Source organism: Osmerus mordax, chromosome 17, assembly GCF_038355195.1.
Source record: "Osmerus mordax isolate fOsmMor3 chromosome 17, fOsmMor3.pri, whole genome shotgun sequence".
Lineage (NCBI taxonomy): Eukaryota > Metazoa > Chordata > Actinopteri > Osmeriformes > Osmeridae > Osmerus > Osmerus mordax.
Genome location: NC_090066.1, coordinates 3209249 through 3230303, shown reverse-complemented (window position 1 = coordinate 3230303; position 21055 = coordinate 3209249). Strand labels below are relative to the sequence as shown.

The 21055-nt window shown below is 46.1% G+C and overlaps 2 protein-coding genes across 3 annotated transcripts in view; both read right to left on the bottom strand.

Annotated features, from left to right (window-relative positions):
* cald1a (caldesmon 1a) overlaps positions 1-13862 on the bottom strand; it is a 34619-nt gene extending 20757 nt beyond the window's left edge. Inside the window, exon 1 of one of the 2 annotated variants that reach the window (XM_067254322.1) lies at positions 13727-13862. The gene's annotated coding sequence lies outside the window, so the exon portion shown is untranslated. The remainder of the gene's footprint in view (positions 1-13726) is intronic. The other variant, XM_067254324.1, reaches the window with a different exon arrangement.
* A 3140-nt stretch (positions 13863-17002) lies between these two features.
* Positions 17003-20297, bottom strand: tnni4a (troponin I4a). The gene is given in 6 exon segments (XM_067254176.1): positions 17003-17559; positions 17767-17934; positions 18398-18487; positions 19009-19140; positions 19243-19284; positions 20283-20297. Coding segments are annotated over 6 exon segments (528 nt in total). The 3' UTR covers positions 17003-17478.
* Between the last annotated feature and the right edge of the window lie 758 nt (positions 20298-21055).

Genomic DNA, 21055 nt, shown 5'->3' with positions numbered 1-21055 from the left:
AGCGGGAGGAAAATTGGCACTTGGATTCTGGCACTTCGTACAACTGTAATTAGGCTAAATGAGAGCAATAACTAAAAACCTGAAAGCCAACAACATAATCATACACTTCCTAGAAACAGCGCCAGGACATCGTTACTGTAGCTAGCTACACTTATTACTACACGCCAGTCTGATCATGGTTTGATAGATAGTAAGGAATATGACATTCATAAGCCCAGTGGGCATTTGGACTCTCAAGCGTGTTTGACTATGCCTGTCCCATAGGCCCTAGATGGCCCAGCAGATCTCGTCTGGAGATTAGGACTGGTCAAACTGCCTCCCAGCATGCCCTGCCTCATCTGCATGGAACCACACTGTCTACAAGAGGCCCATGCATTCCAGGGAGGGTCTTTGGTAAAATACTGAAATGTAGAGTTGTGTGTGTTTCTGGAGCAGACCACCCATGCTGGCTGCTAGCTAACTTACATGCACACGGACATAGCCATCCATATGGACATATATGGACACAGAGAAAGGGCAACAAGCAGTTCGAACATACATGTACAACCAAACAACTTCAAACAACCAAGAGGAGAAAAGGTCTGTGCAGCATTTAAATGATGCCACCGGCAATTGTGGGAGATGTTGTATGGTTATAATGTAACGTAATGGCCAGCGTGCTGCATGTAGAATAATCCCCACTGTTGTTTGTGAGAGTTGTCTGAGTGATACTCAGTTTACTCACTCCATCCTGTTTAACTTTTAGACAAACACATCAATCTGAGCAGTATGTCTCTTGAGCTATGTAAGGAATGCTGCTATTGAACCTTGGGTGTTAGTAAAAGACCCTGACCCAGCCCCTTCAATAGTTCCAGAAAATTCCACACAGGGGGTGAAGTCATGACATCAACTGTCATGCCATGACAGTTCTGTGAACAGAAACAGTTAAAATTCTTCCACTGAAAGTGACAAACGGATCTGGAAGCAGTGGGCTGGTTTTAGCTGTGTGTGTGTGTGTTAGCTTTGTGTGAAGGCAGAGGAGATACAAGCACAGTCCAGGTCTACCCTTAGGCTAAACCAGAGAGAGGGGGATCTTTAGGATTAACCAAAGTGAGAGAGAGAGAGAGAGAGAGAGAGAGAGAGAGAGAGAGAGAGAGAGAGAGAGAGAGAGAGAGAGAGAGAGAGAGAGAGAGAGAGAGAGAGAGAGAGAGAGAGACAGAGAGAGGGGTAGTTTTAAGGAGACAGCTTTTCCTGTCCAAAGAATTAAAAGAAAACATATTTACAGTGCCACCCACTGGTTTTTGGATCATAGCTGTTATGGAGCACTTAGCATAGAAGTAAATGAACTGTTGACAAAAGACAAAGAGATGAGGGAGAGAGAAAAAATGAGAGAGAGAGGGGGCAGGGAGATAGACCTGCCCTGCCAACAAAAACCAATCTCTCAAATAAGAATTTCTGTCAATACATCCTTAAAAAGCACCAGCAGAGCTGTGTTAGTACTGCTCAGTTTACTGACGAAAAGCCATGGAAACAAACATTGTCATGATATGAACAACCCTACCACACATAGGAACATACTGTTCAGTTTCTATAGAGGTGGAGGTGAGGAGAGAAGCACCGACGAGAGGGGAGGAGAGGTTAAGAAAGGAGAGGTTTGGAGAGGTTAGAAAAGGAGGAGAGGATCCGGTAGGAGATGAAAGGGGAGGAGGAGGAGAGGTTAGGAAAGCTGAGGAATTAGAAGATATTTGGACAGGAGAGGAGAAGTTAGGTGAAGGAGAGGAAAGGAGACACAAGGACGAGTTTAAGAAAGGACAGGGAAGGAGAAGAGAGGCAAGGAAAGGAATTTTGGGTCAACGAGAGGCCTGTAGCTGCAGGTCAGTGGAGAATATGTTGCCGTGGCGACGGCGCAGGTGCGCTGGGCGGCAGGTGGAAGAGGTGTCCCAGGTGTCTGCTGTTTCAGTGCTGGCACAAGGCCGGGTCTGTGTGCTCCACCTCTCAGCACCACCACACTGAGCCAAGACGCCCCGCATCATCACAGACACTTCAGCGCCCAACGTCCTCCATACATGAAGCATAGCTCTCTTTCTCTCTCTCTCTCCCTCTCTCTGAGGGCATTTGTGTGTATATGTGTATGTATGTGTGTGTGTGTGTGTGTGTTTGCGGTCGGCTCTGGTTCTGTGTGAAGTGCATCTCCTCTCACACGTTCAGTCGTCTGACGCTCCAATGTATTTACACAGCCTGGAACCAACCTGGACAACCACACATAAATCCACCCCAGTTTCTGGTAATAAAAGGCTAGGATTTCTAGCTCTCTTTGCTTCAACTCCTCCGTCTCTTTCTCTCCCTTTCTCACTCATCCCCTCTCTCTCTCTCTCTCTCTCTCTCTCTCTCTTTCTCTCTCTCTCTCTACAAAAATAAAGACATGCCTAGCTGGCAGTTGCTGACATGTGCCCATACCCACTACCTACAGCAGGAGAGTGTGTGTGTGTGTGTGTGTTGAGTTTCTGCATGTGTGTGTGTGTCTGACTGCACAACCCAGACACCCTGATGCCAAAGGCAGCCAGCTTCCAGCTTGTGGTGTCAAACTGCAGGGCTTTAGCTAGGACACGTTCTAGACAGGATATGAGGTGGCGAGAGGCATCGGAGCTCAGCTCGATCTCTAAACCAGCTGCTGCAGATGCAGCCTCCCTCTCATCCAACACTAACTCTCACTCCCACAGACATGTGGCCGCGCTCAAACCAGAAGGAATTCTGTGAATGTCACCAGGCTCTGTTCTTCGAGGGTCCTGAGAGCGGATTTGGGGGCCAATGACGAGGATTGATTACATGAATGGATCTGGAAGTATCTGAAGTGCATTTGATTTGGTCCACAGTTGGCGTTTTATTACAGTGGGTAAGAACAATCAAGCATTTGATAGTTATTTAATAATAATCGAAGGCAGCCTTACTGAGGCAGAGCTGTGGATGAGAGGCAGTTTTTTGAGGGGGGAGGCAGGTCAACCAGGGACAAGCCCAAACTACTGCCTCCACCCCTCTCTGCTGCTGACCACGGCTGCCTGAAAGAGTGGGAGGAGGAGGAGGAGGAAGAGGGGGATGAGGCGAAGGAGTAGAAGATGAGCGATAGAAAGCGGAGCACAATGAGGAACATGATGAAAAAGGAGAAGGGTGGAGGAAGATTCACACTGGATCAAAATCTGCTCCAAGCCTTGGAAGTTTCCATTGAAGAGAAGAGGAGAAGGACAAGATGGGGTGACGGAAAGAAGAGGAGTGGAGGAAGGGAACAGAGGCAGGGAAAGGAAGAGGAGAAGGAGAAGGAAAGCCCTGCATTCCCAGACAATGGTTCACATTCCTCGCCATGTCTCCTCAGCCTGTGAATCAGCCTGACAGACAGACAGACAGACAGACAGCTGAGGTTACCTGAACACTGTGTCCCCAGAGCACAAAGGGGTTCACTCAACACACTGATGGAGACACTGGAACACACAGCACTGGAACACACTCATCACACTGAAACACCCTGAAACACAGGATACAGAGCCAGCTGGCCACAACTGTAAACTACACAACTGCTGTCATGATCTTATCCCACAGGTATTCATTATAAGTGACATAATTACTCGATACAAAAACACATGGCTAGCAATCCTCTCTATTTTCACTCAATCATCCTGATAAGGAACTCCTTTCTTTGACTTGAACAGAGTGGAAGGTTTAAGACATTTTCCACTGGCAGGGAGATAACCTGGTCTTGGCTTGGCGATGCTGTTGTGTGTGTGTGTGTGTTTGTCTGCGTGCGCGTGTGAGGGAGAGATATATTCTAGTATATTTAGACCATGAATCACATCTATTTTTAACATCCATGAGCACATTGTTAAGTTTCATGCTGTGGACTTCACCCCTGTTCACAACTGGAACACACCCTTCATGAACTTCACATCAGTACATTAACATGTCATAAAAACATGATGTACTTTCTATTAACATATAAATTACTTTCCATACCAGAGAGATACCGGACAAGGCCCGAGCCACACGCTTTATCCACAGCATGACTCAATCTGAACCGTTTTTTTTTGCATCCATAAACAAGCCAACATCTTGCTAGGAACTCACACACACCTCCACATGCCAGGGAATCAAGTCAAACCTTCTACAAACAGGGTTGTGAAAAAAGCGTTGTCTGCGGATTTCTGACAATGGGGGCAGTGAGTCATCTACCCATTAGGACTGTGAGTAGGCGACATGCAGTCCACTCCTCTGGAGGCAGGTTAGCATATGGGCTCTCCTCCACTAGAAACACACTCGAGACTCAACAATTTAGAGTGGATGTCAGTAAAAAAGCTTTTTATTGTATAATGTATATAATGCAGTTCAAAATGTTTTTCCTCTTAAAGGGAAACTGTTGACTTTATCTACATGTACTGCAGCGTACACAGAAAGGTTTAAGAGGGGTGATCAAGTTTAGAAGGGCAATCTTTTCTCCTCTTTGAGGTTTGGGGCCTTGTGCTTTGAAAACCAACTTTCTTACTAGTCCTAGCCTCTATCAGATTCTATGGGAGAGGGAAAGGGCCAACAAGAACAGAACCCACAGAACAGGGATGTTTGTACGGCATCAAACGGCTACTGCAGCTGGCCGCGCTCCATATGACCAAATATGGAAGGAAAAAAAGCTCCTTTTCTCGTAACCTCACTGAGAAAAAAAAAGTGCCTTTCTAACATGCTGTGCAGCGAGATATAGCTCTCACACGAGCGCACACGCAGGCACGCACAGTTAAACACACACACGCGCACACAGACACACACACACACACACAGAAACACAGACACAGAAACACGCATGCAAACACACACCACAGAAGAGGGCTGGAGTTGGCTTTTTGTCCGACTTCCATGAGTGATGGTTACTCTATACTGGCATCTCTGGGACCATGTCAAGAACACAGAGTATTATTAGCATAGGTTTGGCTGCTCTACTGTGGGACTAGCAGGGTAGCTCACAAACACTAAAACACAGGCTGATAAAGTCAAATAAAGTCACAGAGTCACAGATGTAGAAGACCCTAGGCTAGGAGATGAAAGGAGGTTTAGTCCGACAGAGAACAGATAAATAAGCTACGTCTCCTTCCACAAGTATTCGCTAGAGTTTGGGAGGGTTTTAGCTCGAGGAGTTTCACGCTCTTACGAAACCGCCTGAAATAATATGTTGGTGGTTTGGATCCAAACAGCCAGAGTGTCAGCTAATCTCAATACATACACTCCCAAGCCCCTGTCATGAGGCGTCGTCGCTGTTCTCTGAGCTGAGCCGCTCCTGCCGGCCGTCTCTGAACGGTCTGGTCTACAGCGCAGGGCTGGACTGAACAGTCTGGTCTACAGCGCAGGGCTGGACTGAACAGTCTGGTCTACAGCGCAGGGCTGGATAGCATCTTAGAACATGTTGTCAAAATGCACTCCAAGTATCTGTTTTGGCCCAATGTATACTGTTCAGCATACAAATACAGCATGTCGGCGATGTACCCGACAGACTTCTAGTGAGTGAACGCTCCCCACCAAGACAAGAAATACCCAGTCAAACACTTAGTACCCCAGAGCTTGACTAATGACCCTCTCTACCTCCTCCCTCCCTCCACGCCCACCCTCCTGTCTCCCCTTCTCCCCATTCCTCTCTATCTCCGAGAAGATTTGTCCTCCTGCAGAGACATATTTCCGGACACCTGCCATCCCGTAAAATAAATGACCCTGGGCCCACAACGCAAACAGAGAAGAAGTAAGACGAAAAAAAAAAAAAGAGTAAAGTATCTGTTGTACATTTCTGACAGGCTCCATTAAATACCAAGTTTGTCAGGAACAGAAAAAGAACAAGCGAGAAGAACAGGAAAAAAACGGGGTAAAGATAGAGTGGCGAGTCAGTCAGTCCCACACAGGGAGAAACATGTTCCAGTCATGCCTTACATGGAAACATGGGAGTCTCCATCAGGCCATGGAGACACCAGCCCTCTACCCCCTCCAGCCCTCGAGTGACAGGACCACAGTCCCCAGGACACATCCTACATCTGCTCCTGGCCCTTCCCTGTGTAGCCTACATCCTGCTTCACTGGCCGGCCGGGCCTAGGACCTTTTCTGCCCCCCACCTCCCAAAAATGATTGACACCCCTACCCCTACTCCCCACACCTAATCTTAGCACCGCAGTCCGACACTTTCTCTCTCCTGGGAGGTGCGTATAACTCCATCCAACCTCTGGTTTGAACGACGCTCAGATGTGTAAATCAGCTGGAGGAATGCGCCTGTTTGAAGATTTCAAGGGTATTACGTGACAAGAGATCTTTCAAGCTAAGGGGTAGCATTCCTGGGGGGAGATAGGAGATAAGGAGGACTGGAGCGCCAAGTGATGACCTCACCAGAATACAGGACAGAGGTGAGGGGATGGGGAAGAGATGGGCGAGAGACAGAGAGGGTGAGAGACAGAGAGGGTGAGACAGGTCTTCTGTAGGAAACACTGGTTCACCACGAAAACAAACTGTATTAAAACACCAGCGGCAGGATAACTTCACGACACGAGCTCATGTAAAGAGGAGAGAAGACATGGGGCAGCTCTGAGACTGGTGGGCCTGGGGGGGGGGGGGGGGGGGGCATAGGGGGCGTCTCAGTCCTCAGTCTCACTACCACACATTCCATAGTGAGCAGACACAACCCTTATCGTGCCTCCAGTCTTCTCCACGCTAGGCCTCGCCCTCTACGACCATCTAACTCCGCAGCACAGCTCATGTTGGAGCAGCATATTTCTGCGGGCTGTTATTCTTAGCTTGGCAGCCGGCCAGCGTCCTGGAGATGGGGAGGTGGGGAGGGGGATGTGTGTGGCCCCATAGGGCTAGAATGGCTCGTTAATCTACCAGGTACACAGGGAGGTAGGTCTCCTCCTCTCGCTCTCGCTCGCTCTTTACTCTCCTCCACGTTTGTCTGTCCTGGGGTCTGTCGAGGAGGTCTGTCTGTCTGTCTGTCTCTCTGTCTGTCTGTCTGTCTGTCAGGAAGCCTCACCATTCCTCCTGTCTCTCTGCGGTTATGGGACCGAAGAATTCACTGCCAGAAAATTCCAGGAAACCCTAGAGCTCTAGTAACACATAACAAAGACTCCTCTCTCTCCCCCTCTCCCCCTCTCTCTCTCTGTCCCTCAATTTCTTTGTCTGTCTCCCTTTCTCTCGCTCACTGTCTATATCTCTCTTCCTGTCTGTCAGTCTGTCTCTCTCAGTGGGCCAGGAAGCTCCGTGTTGAGTTTTCTTGTGTTTGACTGTCTCAGTTACTTTAACATATCGGCATTGTGCCATTGTTGTACAATTCTAAACCATAAAGTCTTTTTATAGTAGTGCTTACGTTGAACCACTGACACATAACACACTACCAACACTGTTCTACCACGGTTCCCATCAAGCTGCAGGGACGTTCTCTGCCTAATGGAGGATAAAATTCTACCTCAAGAGGTTAACCTATGGTATTTAAACCACCTAATTCCTACATTTATTAGAATAACACGTATCTCAGACAAGCATGAAATTGTAAATAATTGAGCCTTGCTGTTGGAGGGTAGTCTCTCAGGTTGTGGTGAGGAGGCGGTGGGTCCTCTTATAGCTGGTGGCAAAACTGTAAATGAGATAAGAATACAGACCCAGTCTCTGAACAGGACCGGGTCCAAACCCGCAACCCCTTCCTTTGCAAATGGGCTGCCTAGGGACTTCACCCATCTCCACCTGCACCACACACACACACACACACACACACGCTTCATACTCTCCTGCTGTGTTTACCTAGGTGTGTGAGTGACGGGTGTTTGGGGCAGTGCCCCGGCCTGGGTCCAGGCTCTCTGCTGGTGTACCATTACTGGTCATTACCTCCAAGCTTAACTAATGGCTCCATTATCCCAGGTGGTCTCCTAGATGGCTGTCACAGTGCATGTGTGTGTGTGTGTGTAGTGGTGTGTGTCTGGGTCAGGCCAGACACACACTGTCCCATGAAACGCTGCCAGTCGAGGCTTACGCAGACAGACCCAGACATAGAGCCAGGCTCGCCATAACAACACCTCATTGTTCTTTCTGTGTTTTGTTTCATTAAAGCAGATTTTAATGAGGCCAGCCAGATTGTCACCCCTCCCTCTCCCATTTAAACCCCCTTTACTTCGATTCTAACCCCACCTACCTCACCCTTTCATCCACATCACCCCTCCATCTACCTCACCCTTTTATCCACCTCACCCCTCCATCTACCTCACCCTTTTATCCACCTCACACCTCCATCTACCTCACCCCTCCATCTACCTCACCCTTTTATCCACCTCACCCCTTCATCTACCTCACCCCTCCATCTATCCAGCCAATACACCACCCTCTCAATCTTTTCAGATTGCAGGTAAAGAACAGATAAGACAGGGCTGCATTTGACAACTCCTCCCCCTTCATGTCAGCATTAACGAGACAAGACTTCTCGATTACTAATAACTTCATCATTAGCTAACGAGCTGATAATGAACCAGCACTCAGGGATGATTAATGTTCATCTCACTACAGTACACATATACACACACTGCATTTAATAGAAAATCGTTGCAGATTCTTTAAATATATTAAACATTGACATTAATATTTACTTCTGTTCTAACATTTCTGCAATCTATTTTGTAGGAAAGTAGCCCTGCAGAATGTTCCAGCCATGCCACTATCCAGTCATTGTCTCTGCACCTATCCCCAGGTCTGGCTATTTAATTGTAACGGGCATCTAATGGGTATCTAATAATATTTGTGATTGATTGTTTCGCCCAATTACCTTTGGCAGGTCTCTAATGAGGTCAGAGTCTGTTCAATGCCAACCTCTCTCCCTACAGAGTGCGTCTGATTAAAATGGCTTTTTTGAAAGGCTGTATTTCTGGAGTGCTTGTGCCCATGCCAAAATGCGGCATCCCTATCCTGGCACTGGTTCTACATCAGAACCGTTCTCTGACAGAACCTGGATGGATAATGAAGAACAACAAACCAAAGCTAAATGATGAATCACCCGGGGGGTACTGATTAAAATCTAAACTAACCTTCTGTGCTCCTCTCTTCCTCTTCTGTGGATAGATTACCAGGATCCATGGAATGGTAGAGTACAAACTGGCATTCTCTCTCTCTCTTACACCCACACACACAGATCAAAATTATATTGAGTGTGTGTGTGTGTTAGGGGGGGGGGGACTTCATGTCAGCCATTTTAAGTCTTTGATCTTCAGCTTTAATCAATTTCACTCTCCCTCTTCCACCCCCCCTCTCTAACCTCCCACCCCCCACCCCTCACCCTGCCCTACCCACCTCACCTCACCCTTCCCACCCCTCACCCCCCCTCGAGGAGCAGTGACATGTGAAGTGGAAAGACATGGAGGAGGAGAGGCGCGCGCTCCTTCGCTCCTCTTTCCCTTCGCTGCATTCCTGAGCTTCCCTCTGAGGCTTGCATGTAAATAGCTGGGTATGCTTCTGATTAGTCACTACACTCTATAAATGCTCTCTTAAACAGTAACTACTGCTCCTCCCCCTGCCAGAAAGCTGCAGCCTGGCAGGCCTGCTCAGGAGAGAGAGAGAGAGGTGGAAAGAGAGAGGGAGATGCAGGGGGGAGGAGAGAGAGAGAAAGAGAGAGGCAGAGTGGATGGATGGAGAGACTATGACAAAATATATAGCTCACGTTCAGATCATAACGCAAAGATACTGCATTGAGTCCTGCTAGCTATGTGGCCCTGCTCCGCACACAAACACAAGTACCTTGTCTGATCCATGCTGCAGAGGTACGAGCTGGATGCATGTTACCATGTAAGGCCTGAGTGCTTCACACAAGCCAGTGCGTGAACTTGGGGTCAGTCCCCGAGAGCTCGTTACCTAGGAGTCCTCTTACACTGCATCCCATGAGAGCCTGCATTCATCATGAAATCACCACGCTCCCCCATGCAAACCATACACTCCAACCTCCTATACAAACACACACACAAACACACACACCTTCCCTATGCCTCCACGGGGCCTATAAGCCATACACTGCTGTGTCTGTTCCCGGTATCCCAAGCTAACCTAGCTAATTCTGTAAATACATGACTTCACTGCTCTCAGTGTTTGCACACATCACCCCAATCACCCCTACCTCACTAAGTACACACAGCCCTGAGTACCCCATTATAGTACAATATGGGACTAAACATGTGATTACCTGTGTTTGTTTGGCTTAGGGCAGCTGTGGACGAGGATGGGGAGGGGACTCTGGGGTGAGAAGATGAAGGGGGTGAGGAAGAGGAGCATTAAGAGATGGATGGTCGAGAAAAGGGCGATCCGAATAGAAAGGGTGATTAGGGGGATATTATTAATATTAACAATCAATTTGAAGAGCCTTCACATAAAGAATGTAATGAATTATCATCCAGACTGTTGTAGGATCCTAAAGTGAACTGTGCTGGTTGGAAGAGAGACTGGAGCAGTCTGAGGTACACACTGGCATGGCCTGGATCTCACAGGGAGGAGGCTAGAGGAAAACACACAGCAAATCAGCTCACGGAGACATTTCCTGTACTGGCTTTATCAGATGAAGAGATGCCCAGGGGCCAATGTCCTGCTTCTCCAACACACACACAGTTTGCTCTAGTTAAAGAACAGTCTTTAGGAATGACATCATGCTGGATGGATGAGGAAGGATGGTGAACTCAGCACCCGACATCTCCCATGATGCCGAGCATCCAGACCTGGAGGGCAAACAGGAAAGTTTTACCTTATAAGACCACGGTCGGAGTCGGGGAGATCCTGCAACACCAACCATTTAAAGACAGTTTGGGTGAAAACAGATGGATGTGAAAATAGCCTTTTACTGTGGTTAGACCTCTGGAGAGAAGCCTACACTGTTGGCAAACGTATGTCTGAGTGTTTAAGGTGCCTGTTATCAACACTGCCATTTAGGCTATTAGAGTGTAGGGCGTTGAGAAAAAGTACACTGTGTCTTGACGGGAATAAAAAGATGTTTTGAAACCATAGTCAGCCTTTTCTAAGCCCCGAAACCTTTCCAATGATTGCCCCCGAGCTACAGTTTCAGGCTTTAGCTCACCGAGCTAATTGACTTCCAGAACAACTGACTTTGAACCCTATTAATCAAGTACAAGTGAATACTGACAGCCTCCTTCCATATTACCCAGGAGGGAACCTGGCTTCCATGCTACTCTACAGGACCGTCAGCACTGCAGGAACATGAGAACCCATCCTGGCACTGGTTCTGATGCAGAAACGTTCTCTGGCAGAACCTAGCTGGATAACGAAGAACAACAAACCAAAGCTAAATTACAGAGAGAGGAATTTCCATCAGAGGAAATATATGAAAAAAGAAAGTGAGAGGAATTTTAGATTTGATTTATATATTACTAACCAAACATATGAAAGCCTCTAGTTGCACATTTTAAGGAACCTAAATAAATAGAATCTTGAGTTTCAGCTCGAGCCAGTTCTGACTTCACAAACAAGGAATGCCCTGATTTTCCCACTTATTGAACGACACCCAGTTCAGAGTTACACAGATTCCGTATATTCCACCCTGAATGTGCTCCAACCTCACCATATTATTGAACCTAGTGTGCGGTTCTGGGTACAGTGCATTCAAATTACATGCTATTGGATTCAAAGGCTGAGCAGGCTGGAGGACTGAAAGGGAGTATGCTACCGTGGCCTCCATCCAGGACTCGCTCCCTGGCTCTCCAGCTGCCTGTCAATCACAATTTTTTTAGAACAGAACCTAAAGAATAGGAATGTGAACACGTTCTCCTGTGACCCCTCTGTGACAGAACCCTCCAGTGAAAGCTACTTATTGCAAGAACACTCTGCCCCGGTCAAACACCCTTGCTTGCTGACACCCTGAACACAGCCATATTACCGTATCCAATATACTATATGATATGGTCAATGTTAATTACACTGTAAAAACATGGACAGTGACAAAGGGTATGTCAGGAGGATTACTTTTGACACATCATCACTCTTTCACCACAATAAACGCTCCAATAACGCCCACATCCACTTCCTTAGCTCCAGGTCCAGCCTTGCGTCCAGGACAGAGTCTGAGGCCACATCTCTGGGCTGACTCACTAACCAACCAACCAACCCCCTTCCTCTAACCTCCAGGCCTTGGGTATGTGAGTTCCCTGCTCTCCACCCCCATCCTACACCCCTGGCCCAGCTGCGCGGTTTAGGACAATGGTTCCGATAGTGAACAGAGCTGATCCAAAAACAGTCTTAGAAAAAGAGAGAGCCAAAGAGGGAGAGAGAGAGACAGACAGCTTGATAGATAGATAAAAACCAACAGTGAGTGAGCTTGAGTGACGGAGAGAAAAAGGAAAGGGAAGGAGTGAGAGTGATAGAGAGAGAGAGTGCGTAACAAGAGCCCTCACCGCAGTGCACAGGCCAGGCATCAGACTCCGGAAACACAGGGCAGTGTTCCCTACATCCTGCCTGGCCTAGCCCATGCTGCCAAACCCTTGTTATCACTGCTACGAATTACCTCCAGATTCCTCTCCTCCTCCTCCTCCTCTCTCCTCTCTTTCCCCTCTCAGCCTGAAGACCCTGAGCTGTTATGCATTCCAGAGGCTATTCCAATCAGCTGTCACCAGGTTGGTTCTGCTCCTTATAAGGTCAGGGCATTCCCTGCATGTTTCACAAACACGGCAGACTTATCAGATGCCGTTTCATGGACAATTACTGCCCTGTCTTGCTCAGAGAAATCTCAGCCCCTATAGAGCTGGAGACACACATACTTGAACACACATTCTGGCACACAAACACTCTCTCTCTCTCTCTTTCTCTCACACACACACACACACACACTCTGACAGAGCTGCAGGCTGAAAGCAGAGAGATCAGAGAGACAGACTTACATGAGAACAGTTAGGTGAGGTGGAATATGAAGGCAGATTTGCCTCAGGGAATGAGGGATTATGAGGATTGTGACATTGAAACGATGTGGAGGTAGGCAGCTCTTTGTTCCAAGACGGTTTGGAAAGATTAAAAAAAGAACTTCAAATCCCATGATGCAGGAATTGGGAGTAAACACCGCAAACAGGTGCTCCCCCCGCGTCCCGGTGTATGCGAGGCTGTCTAGAACAACGCTCTTGTGATGAGTAGCCCTGCATACTGCACGACTAAAAAGCCTAAAGAGTAACCCCACAGGAGAACATCTTTGGCATAACAGTAGAGTTTGATTTCCCATGTCAAATGCGATTTGATCATCACCTCAACCCAACTGCTTGCGTAAACCATATTTTGGTAAACTGGGATTGTTATGTTGTTGTACTACGGAGATAGCTCGAGGCCCACCTGAGTCCGGTCTGTGCTTGCACCTCAGATAAGGATCAGAAGCAAAGTAGGCTACAGAGCAGAGAGAACAGCACTACTTTTTTAATAGAATAAATCAATAAAAGGCCCACAACAATTGCTACAGACAAACTACAACTCAAGCTTTCGTTAGTTTAAGAAATTTAGCTTATGATTTATGTTCAAATAACTTAGTTCACATGATGCATGTAGTTTACAGTGGTGTAATGGGATAGACGTCGCCCGCTGATGTGCATTCATAGCTTTTTAACAAAATTACAGTGGAGAATCGTGAAACTACAGGATACAAAGCATTGTGGCCGTCCAGGCCTGCACACTTTTCTTCTGATGCGATCCAACAATAAAAGAATCGCAAACTACTTGTTCAAGACGCGGCACTTACCTGTTGAGTTGAGTGACAGTTATTGTTCTTAATTCGGGTTCGCCGCAGACAGACAACGCCAGGAAGGCCAGTTAGCGGAGAGGAACAGAGTTGAGCTTCGGTTTTCTCAGGATTCAATGATAGCCTACTACAGGACTGTGCAAGCCCCTCCCTTTAAACAGTAATCGCACATCTCTCATATGAGCTGGCCGGCTCTGAACATCGTCGCGGTCCGCTTTAATTGCAACACCAACCAAAACGGTTACTGAAGTAGCCAAGAAAAAAAAAAGTTTAGAAGCGAGTGCACAAGTTATGAACTAAACCTTCCAGTTTTCAAAGAGCTAAAGTCGGGATATGAATACTGACGGAGTGAAAGTATTGGAATCTTAGCAAGCAGCCAGAGCTCCCTTTGAGGCGAGAATGCCCTTTTTTGGTTATCCTTTACGGGGCCTCTAGAAGAAAATCCTACGTCAGGAACGATCATATGAAATGTTAATCTTGGCGAAAAAGGGTCCGTCTGCACAAGCACTTAGAGGCAGCGTAAAATGTATTGAAGTAGGTACTGGATGTGCTTTTGATTGATACAGGCAGATACAACGGCACTTTAAACTTCTGACAACTCAAGTGTGTGTGTGTGTGTACGTGTGCGTGCGCGTGTTTGCACAGACATGGAAACGTCCCTCTTCACCCCAGTAGTTCCAGCCCACACATCACACCAGGCCTCCATCCCTCTGTTCATTGACCTTTTGTTTGTCAGCAAGCTTGAGGATGCAGGGCCAACCTGGAAACACAATAGAGTTGTTGTTTTACATGAACTAGAACAGGGATACTGTTCTTTGTCCCATGGTTGCAACAATGATCACCAGGACAAAGGATGTGCTTAAGAACATTAGTTCACTGGAGCAGAAATGTACATCCCTTGCAGCAACAATGCCACACGCAGCAGCAAACATGCTACTGTGCGGCTTATATTAAAACCCCCCTGAGGATTATAAACTGAAGTACAGCCACAGCTGTCAATACCTCTCCAGTTTAACATGTTCAGATAGACACATGACCCTGCTCAGTTGGACCTTAAACCACCGTCACTCTCCTGCTGCATCATTTCCCTAGATTATCTACTGGGCCCGGGATGTGGGACATGTATACAGCTTATAATGGTTGTTGCAGGTTCCACATTTACATGATGACATCATGTGTTCAGCACAGTAGATTTTGGTTTACTTAATCCCTGATGGAGTTACAACATGAGCAGTGGGTTTATCAATACGACTTCATGGACATATTTGGAGATTGGGGCTTCATAGATTCAAAGACTTCTCTGGAGCTAAACATGGCTATGTTGTTGTCTGGGTAGCGATGAGCGTTGCTATGCATAGAGCTTGTGGTAAGAGCTTTACCTGCATGGAAAAGAAACCCACCTACCTCTGTAGACATGTGTGGTCTCCTCTGTAAAGAGGACTGACAACAAGTCATTATAGGAGACATCATGTGAACATAACATGTATCACCAATAGAAAGATTATCTGTGAGTATCCTAAATCCAACCAATAATTTGACACCGAAGAGTTGAATACATTGTTGGACGAATGCTTGAAACATAACACCTGTGATTTTGCTGTATGGTGTTGTCAGCCTGGTACAAGACTGACTCATTGCCGTCACTGTGCAGACAATCATTAACAGCAGAATGAGGATGGGACACTACAATTGTCTGGTTCTCATCTGACTTTGTGGCTAAGAGGGCGATACTCTATACTGTAGATACTCAAAGCATCTCACGCACAACTGCATGTTGAAAATTGCCCTCGATAACCAACCGTTTTAGGTAATCGAAACGAGAGTTTGCAAGTCTAGCTTCTTTGCAGTGTCAGTGTAAGTCACAGTGACACTGACCACAGCAGCAGTGAAACAAGTCTCGTTGAAGCAGGGGTTCACCTCCAGGTCAGATATTACATCGAGGGGGATGTTTGATATCACCACGGACACCGCATCTGCACCCAATCAGAGCATGGCCATCTGTGGATCATAAAATGTAAGAAAGTACATTAATATGAGTGTCTGCTATTCAGCGGGTCATAATGTCGCCTACGATCCATAGGAAAACACTGACATGTATTGTGCTGGACCGGTTTACAAGAGGCCAGTGTGGTGAATGGGCTGTAACTTTCACAGTCTTTGGTTATCAGCACTATCTCTTGTTTGCAGTGATCACATTTGCTTTAAATGGTTTCCCTATCAAAGAAGGCAAATATCTGCCACATTATTTAAGCAGACAACCCTTTTCAGAGTGTACCATCCCTTACATTGGACCAAGTATGGATCCAGTAAGTTACACAGAAAATCTACATATATTGACTCGTTGACTGAGTTATACACATTTTAAGGTGCAGATCTCAGAAGTCAGGGTTAATCTCCATTGAACATTGGACAGTGTCTACATAGTATTGGGTGTCCCCTGGTGGTGAAATGAGCAAACTACAACACCAGAAAGGGGATAATGGTCATCATGTTTCCTCAGTTCAACCAACTTCATGACCAGGGCTCGAAGTTGTATCTATACATCAGTGTTTTACACTGAGAACACAGGGGGAACACATTTCCCTGGAGGCCTGAGGAAAGTGGTTTATAAAGTAAAGCAGTGATGCTGGTGATGTATGTTACTGTGATCATCATGTATAACAAGTGACATCTACACATTTCAAAACATTTTAAAAACCTTTAGAAACTTCTTTTCAAAAGCTTTTTTCAAAAGCTTTTTTTCAAAACCTTTTTTTCAAAAGCTTTTTTTTCAAAACCTTTTTTTTCTAAACTTATTTGTCAAAACCTTTATAAAAAAAATAATTAAAACCTTTTTCAAACCTTTAGAAACTTTTTACTACAGCCACACAAATAATTGTTTTAGCCCCACCATGAAACAAGCAAGAACATTGTGTATTCTATTGTGTTTAATGTGTATTCACATTGAAATTTAGACATTTATTTGAGCCCCACAACTGTATGGATTACTTAAATAGTGTTGCAAATAACCTAGACCCATGTCAGAATGTCAAAATGCAAACACACAAGAATTTACATTTTGGTACAGGTCAAGTTCAGTTTGGGACGGTTCATTTTGCACTTCGGGACGGTACTTGGACAGTGAGGAAAAAACTCAGCCCTGCAATACAGTGATAACGGTCATGTTTCCTCAGTTCAACCAACTTAGTACAACGTCATGACCTATACTCCCATCTGCAGCCCAGAGTGAGAACTTATTGGTCTGAGTTTGGGAAGAAGAGAGGAGAAATGAGGAAATACAGAGGCTATGAATTTTATTGTTTTATACATAATGCTTAGTTACATCATGTCAATGGATCAAATGAAAGACAATCAATGATAAATCTCAATGACACAGGCACGCACACATATTGATTCTTCACATAACGATTGCTTGACGTCAGACTAAATCAAATGTATTTACACAAATGATATGATGAAAGTACAATATTAGGTTGTTCCACATGGTCAGTCCACTGTAATATTCCCAACCAAAAATAATCAGAAAACTCTCAGCGAAATAAAAATCACAACTTCTCTCACAGACATTTTGTTACAAAAAGTTTGCTTCGTTCCGTCAGTCTCTCACATCCTCTGCATTTTAAAACACTTCATAATCCTCACAACACAGCACATTTTATTTTGGTGAACTCCTACAATAGCTGAATGATAGGGTAGCTGCTAGCCATGTCCCAAGGTCATGCTCAAACAGGCTCTCCTTGGTCTGGTGTTTCTTACTGTGCAGCAAACATCTTCTTCCTGCCCTCCATCCCTGACAAGGCTTCCACGTTCTTACGCCAGTCAGTCTCCTCTTTCTGTGGACAGGAAGTCAAATCATGTAGACAGGAAGCAGCGAAAAGTCGTGCTTGAAGCACGTGATGTATTATGAACCACATTGGGAGCCTCTATTGTTGCTATACTGTAGGTAGGTAGGTCGGTACTTTATCAATCCCAAGGCAAAAACAAGACAAAAACCGGAAAATATTAGAATTATTTTTTTTTCTCTCCAGATTGTGACTAACCTTCTCCTCCTCTTTCTTCACAGTCTTCAGGTTGGCCTTGAAGTCTGCTTTCATGGACTTGGTTTCAGTCAGGGCCCCCAGCACAGCATCAGCTGACTTCTTCACCCTCTTAAGGTTAGGTCTTTTACGTCCCTTGAGCTCAAACATCTTCTGGCTCAGTGACTCGATCTGTCCGGGACCACACATCAGAACCACACCACAGAGCCTCATCAACAGCCTGTCTGGTAACACTGTCAAACCAACCAACTGTCAACCCATCACATAGAGCTGCACACAATGTGAAGCAAAATATCAAAGTACTGATGCAGTTGAGTGGCAGGCTACCTCAGTCTGGACTAGATCTGAGCACAAATACAAACAATGATTTAACATTTTATAAACCTCATTTCAATCAGAAGTCTTTTTTATTTCTAGAATGGGTGCAATCTTTGCCTGGGAAATCGGTCCACAAGCCAATGGTGAGAAAAGCTACTAAGAGAAAAGCTGTTGAGATGTAAATATTTTCAAAGGCTGGAAAAAGGAGCTTCCTTCAAAGACTTCAGGTTACTTCAAGTAATCACAGAGTGTGTCTCGGTGAATCATAAACCCAAGAGTGTAAACTTTAGGTTCATTTCCATCACAAAGAGAGTACCTCTTTGTCATTCTTGGCCACCTTTACTTCTATATCGTAGCGAGCGTCATCCACAACGTCAATCTTCTGGTGCAGATCCTTACACAGGTCCTGTGAACACATAGTACACACTCAATATAATCTAAGCCACCAAGGACTGCTCAGTAAGTGTGTGAAATTTATCAAAAGCTCTTTAAAAGCAACAGGTTTGGGATTCCAGTCAGTTGTCAGGCTGACAGACAGGAGAAGGCTGCGTGGAGCTGTTCTGGCGTATGTGAAAGAGATGAAGGGAGTGTTTTCTAGTAAAGCACCAGGGATTAGTCCTGACGAGAACTTCACTGGCTCAGTGTCAGGCTGTCCTGCTCATATACACCCCCCCCCAACCCAACCACCACCTCCACCCCCTGACGTGCCAGTGGTCTGTCTGTGCCCCAGTTATTTGTGTTTGGATCAGACAGGAGACTGTCTGTCTGCAGTGAAGCTGTCATTAGGGAGATTTGAACGGGCTTTGATCAGCATTGTTTCCAGATAAATGTCGTTTCTGACATCTTGTTTAGACCTGTTCACCACAGTCAAATCTCCTTGATGTGCAGGTGCATGTTTCCTGACCAGGTCTGTGATTGGCCACCAACCTGGAGCTCTTGTATGGATAGGCCGGATAGTTTGAGGGGCGGAGCTTTCTCTTTTAGGGTGGTGTCTCTCTCTTCGATTTGTCTCTGCGCCTCCTCAACCAACAAGCTGTCTGCTTTTTTCAAAAGTTTGGTCTGTGAACAGGGATCAGAACAGAGCATCTTTAATAGTCTTACCATTACAAGACCTTTTAAGTGTGTGTGTGTGTGTTTGTGTGTGTATCAGACCCACAATACCTTCAGTAATAGCCTGCGGGTTGCTGAGTACTTGGGTTTTTTCTGAAACAGAGAAGCAGAACAGACATAGTCAGAGACCTCCTCTCTCTCTCTCTCTCTCTCTCTCTCTCTCTCTCTCTCTCTCTCTCTCTCTCTCTCTCTCTCTCTCTCGCACCGACAAACAGTTGAGCAGACTCCATTAGCCAGGCTAACGATGTTAGCTCACCTGCATACTGAGGGCTCATTACAGACAGGCCAGGGACCATGCTCAGGATGTCTAGTCTGATTAGGACTGCCTCAGTCCAGGTGTTCCACCTTTACCCTACACTCACCTCTGCTCCCAGAGACACGGTCTTGCCCATGGAGGGAGTGGGGATTTGTGTTTTGCTGTGTTCACGTAGACATGAGCTGGATGGACTTAGTCCCCAAGGGCTGATAGGCCCATCCGCTGCTTTGTAGATTAGAGAGTGTGGGGTGTTAATCCCAGGGGGTGAACCCAGGCTGGTGGAGGTGATAACTGAGGCCCTGTGGGGCTGTGGAGGCCGGCCCTGCCCTGCGGCTTAGTGGTCGTGTGGAGTTGAGTGCAGTGTGAGTGTAGTGGATGGACCTCTTCATTATGCAGTGGATTAACTCCTGACCAGGGCTGTGGTGACACAATACCCGCTGGTGTTCTGAAATTGCCAGTAAATGTTTGATTTCTAAATGTAGCACTTTTAGCTGTTGGCACGGTGTTAGGGCTATTAGACAGGCATGGAGTGCAGTTTTTTATGACTAAAATAAAAAATGTTTACGGATGGACCATTTATTGAGCTAAATTTAATTGGTCCTTTTAAGGTGGTTTGTTATTTCACACGCAAACAACAACAGGGCATAGATATGTGGATCCATATCTTCAAAACACTCACCGGTCTGCGCCAAGCATGATGGAAATCAGAAAACAAAAGACGTCCAAAGGACAAAGACAAAAAGAAGACAAACAAACAAGCCAAAATAGAGGTGGTTACTTTGTTCCATCACAGGGTGAAAATAAAGTCATTCCTGCTGATTGACAGTGGAGAGACTTACCCTTCAGACATGGCTGTGCTGGGCTAGGGTCCCTGGTGGAGAGCCAACATAGTTGAGGTCAGTGTTTGTTTGAAGCCTGCAGCCAGTAGACTGCAGAGCCAAGTTGGCAGTGCCTCACACAGAGGGCTCCACAAGGCATACACAACAGATTACAACCCGCATGATCACGTCATATAACCGTCACAGACTGGAACAGGAATGTGGGAGATACTGTGTGACATGATAATAATATAAATTCACGCATTGTACCTTTAGGATATGACGTGAGGTGTAGCATATGAGACCTTCTGCAAGGTCACATAAAACCTATCTACTGGATCATTTTTCACACAGGTAGCAATATTACATTCAGCAATGATTCTCTCATATACTGTAAAAGGAATCCAATAGGTTAGCACCATCCCTGTCCTGCACCCATAAACATTATGAGCCGGTGTAATTGAACACAAATCACACTCATAGCTGCAGCTATTGGACTGCAGCCTGGATGATTATCTGGCTGTAATTGTAGCGAGGCCCTCCAATTTTTATTTTCCTCTCGCTTTAAGCTGTCTGTCTCTCTTAGCATTCACCCTGTCTCTTTTTATCTATGTTCTCTCTCTCTCGATCTTCCCCTCGCTCTATCTTTCTCTGTCTGTCTGTCTGTCTGTCTGTCTGTCTGTCTGTAGTATGCCGGTCTGTCAGTGTACTGTCTCTGGTCATCACGTCGACAGCACAGAGTTGGGCCACAGTAGCTTAGCCAGGTCTGTCTACACAGGGATGTGGCTGG